Below are 6,312 nucleotides of genomic sequence, written 5' to 3'. Positions count from 1 at the left end.
CACAGCGCCCCTAGAGGACAGAGTGGAACTGCCCCACAGGGTTTCCAAGGCTGTCAGTTTTCACGGAAGCAAAGCCCAAACCACACCCACTGCCGTGGAGTCGATTCTGACTCACAGCGCCCCTAGAGGACAGAGTGGAACTGCACCACAGGGTTCCTGGGCTGTCATCTTTAAGGAACCTGACTGCCTCATCTTTTTTCCCATAGAGTAGCAGGCAGGTTTTAACTACCAATCTTTTGGTTAGCACCTGTGTGCTTTAATCACTGTGCCACTGGGGTTCCTCTGACCACAGCAGTTGGATAATAACACCAGCTGATTACACTGCTACAAGTAAAGGGGGGGCCCTTGTGTGAGAAGAGAACAAAATAACATTGGCCGTGACATTTTATGAGCACGATAAACTCTGCAAATACGGACAATGTGGTATTCGACAGTACGGTAGCTCATGTGTTCCCTCTTATCAGTGTGACCTACAAACTGCCTGTAATCCTTTGTTCATACTATAAAGCTCTGGTGGCACAGTGGTTATAATACCCAGCTGCCACTTAAAAGGTCAGTGGTGCACACCCCACAGCTGCTCCGTGGGAGGAAGATGAGGCAGTCTGCTTCCATGAAGACTAGAGTCTCAGAGACCTGCGGGCAGTTCCACTCTGTCCTGGAGGGTTGCTATGAGTCAGAATTGATTTGAAGGCAATGGGTTGATTTTTTTTAATCCTATGGAAGTAGCTCTGGTGGCTCAGTGGTTAAGCATGGGGCTGCTAGACAGAAGGCTGGAGGTTCAGACCCACCAGCCGCAACACGAGAGAAAGATGTGGCTGTCCGCTCCCACAAAGAACGCAGCCTTGGAAGCCCCATAGGGCAGTTCCACTCGGCCCTACATGGGGAAACAGACTGGCCAGAAACAGATTTTTTTTCTTTTTTTAATAGAAAATGTTTCATTTTTACCATAACCTAATTGATCAGAGTGGAAACTTTTCACGGGGTGTAGTAAGGGAGGACTCACCTCGATCCGTGTTAGGAATTCCCAGATCAACAGTGGGAATGGACCTCTCCACATAGTCGCTGTAATATTCGATGCCACCGGCCTGAGCTTCCCACGTCGCCTTCACAATGGGGACTGGAAAAGTCACAGAGATGACGGTCACGCGGTGGTGCACGCGTCCGTGGGGAGAACCACCACCGCCTTCCTTGTTCTTCGGGTACCCCACAGCTCAGGGCTTGCTTCTCAAGTCTGAGCAACACCAAGGCTGGGTGCCCACCATGCCCGGTTACAATCGTCCCCCATGCCACGAGCTGGACCCTCCGAGGCGCAGCCCCTCCCGTTCCTGCCAGCAAACCTGCTGACCTCCACACGACGGCCAGCGCGTGAGTCTCATAATGTTGTCATGTGCCGTCGAGTCCAACCCGACTCATAACAACCCCTCCTTGGGTTTCTGAGGCGGTATCGCTACAGAAGTAGATTGCCCAACCTTCCTTCTGAGGAGTGGCTGGTCTCATAATACCGTTAGGTTAAATTTACCTTTAAGGAATGCTTCTCTTTTCCGAGTAGGCTGTTTCCTTTAAAATTCACAACAGTGGTTTTGTCTGTTGTCATTATTTATTGTGCTTTAGGTGCAAAGTCACAGAGCAGAATTTGTTTCACATTCGATGTTTTGCGTACATTTGCTTTCACTCCCCGGTTACCAGCCCCAGCCCCCCCCCCTTCCCAGTGACCCCCCCATCCCTGCGCCCTTCTTAGTTGCTCACTCCCATCTGTCCAGCTTCTCCTCTGCGTGAGTGCCGCCCCTCTGGTGCCCCAGGACCCACCGCTCCAAGGGGTGTATCTCCGTAGAGTAGGTGGGTGTATCGCCCTGGGGTGGGTGTTCTGTGTGTAAGTCTTTCTACTGTTGGGCTGAGAGCCAGTCCTTGGGAGTGAGTCCCATCCCAGACTGAAGTGTACCCCAAGGCCATAGTCTTGGGGGTCACACCAGACTCCATCTGACCAGTAATTCTGGTCGTTACACAAGAGAGTTTGAAAAACGCTTTTTTGGGGGCAGAGGAGCTATCATTACACCTAAGGACTGGATTTGTTTTTTTCCCCTGGAATTTCTTCTACTTCATTTTTAAAAAGTTTATGCATTTTGCTGTTGTTGTTGACAATATACACAGCAAAACACACGGCAAGCCAACAGCTCTGCGGGCTCCACTTCCTGCCGTTCTTTAAGTTCTTCGAGTTGCCCACCGTTCCCACCCATTCCTTGAGCTGTGCCTCCCCTACGGACATAAACGAACTGCCCCTAAACTACCTACCTGACCTTTGAGTGCTGTCGTCAGTGTGATCCCACAGATACAGTTCTTAAAGAGCCAAATGGTCAAGACAGGTATTTTTCACTAGTTAAGCTAAACTACCATTTTAAGACTTTGGAGAATATTTCTGGTCAAAGGTTTGAGTATCAGCTGAAAGAAATATTTTTAGGGGTTCATTCAGCCTCACTGGCTCCAGAAAATCCAGAATCCATGAGAATTTAAAATGCTGTTCTGCATTTTCCCCCTTTTGGTCAGGGCTTTCCTACAGAATCTTTGATCACAGTGCTCAGTTCCATTAGGCAGGCACCATCCAGTTCTTCTGGCCTCAAGACAAAGGAGACGGTAGTTCACGGGGGCAATTAGCCACACATTCCATAGTCTCCTCCTGTGCCTGACACCTCTTCAACCTTTTTCCCTCCAGGTGATTACATACCAGTTGTTGTGCAATGGACAACTGCTTGCAAGCTTTTAAGACCCCAGGCACTACGCAGTGAACTAAGAGAACAGAAGCACTAAATATGGTAATAGGCCAATTAACTGGGATCCCATGGAACCATGACCCTACACGTTCAAAGCAAGGAACCAAATCTGAGTTGTTCGCCTGTACGTCAGCAAGGATTGGAATCTTCTCGTGTGACGCTGGCCAAGATGCAAAATGGGCTCTGTGGCAATGGAGATGGGAGGGGACCGTTCCAACTGGACATGTCCCCAGTCTGAGATCCCAACAGGTGCACCCAACCTTGTAAAGACTACATTCTTGTCAATGAGAATCATGGCCTGTGGTGGCTGACATCATCGTGTTGGGCTTTTGGAAAATGTCGAAGAAACAAGATGGAGGAATTCTGCAAAATGTAACATTATACTCCAATTATCCTCAGCAGATAGAGTTTTAAAACAAATAAACACACACAGAGACACACGTAATGCCCCGAAATCTTTCCTAGTTTCGCACAATTCAGTTTAGATGCTCAAAGAGAGATGTTTCTACAACTGACTGATATCAGATATCACTATTTGATATTAATTTATCTGACCAACTACCCAAGCTATCATTTTAGCCTACAGTAACCAAAACCAAAAACCAAACCCACCACCATCCAGTCAATTCCGATTCACGGCAACCCCCACTGGGTTTCCAAGGTTGTAACTCCTTACGGAAGCAGATTGCCTCATCTTCCTCCCACAGAGCAGAAGGTGGGTTTGAAATGCTGATCTAGTTAGCATCCAAACGCTTCACCCACTATGCCAGATCACAGGTGGAGGCCTGAAAACGCGGATAGTCCCAAGCCCTATGCAGTTTTCACGTAGTTTAACCTCTTTCTAGGAGCAGAATTGCTAGATCAAAGGGTGGTTGCATGTTCATTGTTAGAAAATGCTGCCAAACGTTTTCCCAAAGTGTTTGTACCATTTTACACTCCCACCATCTTTATCTGAGAGTTCTTGTTGTCCCATGTTCTTGCCAGAACTTGGTATTGCCAGTAGTTTCCATTTAAGCCATTCTGGTTGTGCAGAGCTATTTTATGGCTGAGAACATGGAGCCATGACTAAGACATGTTGAAGAGTTCACTGGTGGGAAACGCATATTCAGCAATCCAGAAACCTCACTCACAGTAGTGCCCCCTTACCTGCGGGGCGGCCCAGTGCAGGCAGGAAACCACGGACAGTACTGAACCCTGTATATATGATGTTGTTCCTTTACACAATATCTATGATAAAGTTTAATTTATAAATTGGGCACAGTAAGAGAAGAACAAAAATAAGTACCAATAAAATAGATCAATCCTAACGATATAGTGTAATAAAAGTCATATGACATAAAGTCAGGTGAACGTTGCAGGTCCTGTAACACAGCCTTAGGCCACTGTATTTTGGACCGTGGTTGAATGCAGGCAACAGAAAGTGACATCAGGGACAAGGGGGACTAGTCTGGGGCAGGACCAGGCCGTGCTTCATTCTGTTCTACAGAGGGTTGCTGTGGGTTGGAGCCGGCTTAACGGCACCGGTAGCACAGTGCCTAAGGCACTTGACTGCTAACCAGAAGGCTGGCAGTTCAAACCCACCAGCCACTCCTCGGAAGGAAGGTTGGGCAATCTACTTCCGTAGTGATACTGCCTTGGCAACCCAAGGAGGAGTCACTATGAGTTGGGTCCAACTCGACGGCACATAACAACAACAACAACAACATACCTAATTACTTGCTTGTGGTTTTAGTTTGAAAGTGGAAACAGAAATTGCAGTAAAGGCTAAGGGTCACTGGGAACCTGATTCGCTCCCTAGCACCTAGCACAGTGCTAGGCACGGAGCAGGCGCTCAGTCAATAGTTGAATGAGGACTGAATTCTGTAGGCGTTTCAGCAACAGGCTATGAAACTAGGCTACAGGAAAGACAGGCTTGTTACCACTCTCTGCTGTTATTGGGTGCAGTCAAGTCGATTCCGACTCATAACGCCCCACCATATGACAGAGTCCAACCGGCCTATACGGTTTCCTGTGCCGTCATTTTGTCGTACTGTGGTGGCTTGTATGTCACTGTGATGCTAGAAGCCATGCCACCAGTATCCCAGACACCAGGAGCAGCTCGCATGGTGGACAGGTTTCAGCGGAGCTTCCAGACTGAGAGAGAGCAGGCAAGAGAACCTGCTGAGCTACTTCTGAGAAACCTGGCCGCTGACGTTACGAGGACAGCAGGACGCCGGCTGATCTAGTGCTGAAAGACGAGCCCCTCGGCTGGGAAGGCGCTCAGACAAACTGGGGAAGAGCTGCCTCCTCAAAGGCGAGTCCAACTGAATGACGTGGATGGAGAAAGTCGAGGGTCAGCAAAAAAGAGGAAGACCCGCGACGAAATGGACTGACGCTGTGGCTGCAACAGCGGGCACAAACACACCAACCGTGAAGATGGAGCAGGGCACGTCGGCGTTTGGTTCTGTTCCACGTGGAGTCACCCAGAGTCAGAACCTCCTCAACGACACCTAACAACAGTCTTTGTGGGACCCGACTGCCAGGGCTTTTCTCCCATGGAGCCGCCGGGGGGGAATGAACCGCCTGTGATCTTTCAGTTCGCAGGCGAGCGCTGATCACCCTTCCACACACAAGCATTTAAAATAAAACTAGGCCAAGTAGTCTAACATAGTGAGACACCGAGACCACACAATACCAAGGATATCCCACAGTCTGGATCATCCCTCCTCTCTCGTCGCTGTAGCTCCTGACCGCACTGTTTCCTCACCGACTGTGAAGATTTAAGCTGAAGCTTTCATCGTGGCAGGTGAGGGCTTTGGGTTGATTCCCAATTAGTCGGACTTACACAGTGCTGACCTATTTTATGACTGCTGCTGGAGTGCTCAATTTAATCCACCCGACTATTTATATTTTTTATTAGACTGAGGCACTGTATTCCTCAAGCTATTAAACTGTGAGACAAGAGTTCAATACAGTGACAAGATGTATTACCTCATTTTCAACACATTAAGTATATTTTGAATCATGTAATAAAACCCTAGTCAACACCTCCTTCAAGAAGGTTTGCCACAAGATAACCTAACAAAATAAAAATAAAATTATTTTTATACAACAACAAAATTAAAAATTTTAATGTGAAAGACCCCAGTTGCCCAAACCAACTGCCTCCGAGTTGATTCTGACTCAAAGATTCAGTCAGAATCAACTCCAAGGCAGTGGGTATGGTTTGACCTTTGCTTCTGTAAAGATGACAACCTTGGAAACCCTGTGGGGCAGTTCCACTCTGTCCTCTAGGGGCGCTGTGGGTCAGAATCAACTCCATGGCAGTGGGTGTGGTTTGGGCTTTGCTTCTGTGAAGTTGACACCCTTGGAAACCCTGTGGGGCAGTTCCACTCTGTCCTCTAGGGGCCCTGTGAGTCAGAATCCACTCCACAGCAGTGGGTGTGCTTTGGGCTTTGCTACTGTGAAGATTGACAGCCTTGGAAACCCTGTGGGCAGTTCCACTCTGTCCTCTAGGGGCGCTGTGGGTCAGAATCGACTCCACAGCAGTGGGTGTGGTTTGGGCTTT

The 6,312-nt window shown here is 48.4% G+C and overlaps 1 protein-coding gene across 1 annotated transcript in view; it reads right to left on the bottom strand.

Moving 5' to 3' along the window:
* The window catches only part of B3GLCT (beta 3-glucosyltransferase), a 183,601-nt gene that overhangs the window by 57,360 nt on the left and 119,929 nt on the right, over window positions 1-6,312 (bottom strand). The window contains 1 exon segment of the mRNA XM_007958278.1: window positions 1,004-1,117. Within this exon segment, the coding sequence (XP_007956469.1) occupies window positions 1,004-1,117 (114 nt within the window).

The sequence above is a fragment of the Orycteropus afer genome, unplaced genomic scaffold (genome assembly GCF_000298275.1).
Source record: "Orycteropus afer afer isolate SDZICR_OR568_19922 unplaced genomic scaffold, OryAfe1.0 scaffold00902, whole genome shotgun sequence".
Taxonomy (NCBI): domain Eukaryota; kingdom Metazoa; phylum Chordata; class Mammalia; order Tubulidentata; family Orycteropodidae; genus Orycteropus; species Orycteropus afer.
The sequence above is the reverse complement of the archived record's forward strand: the minus strand, read 5'-3'. Positions and strand labels throughout refer to the sequence as shown.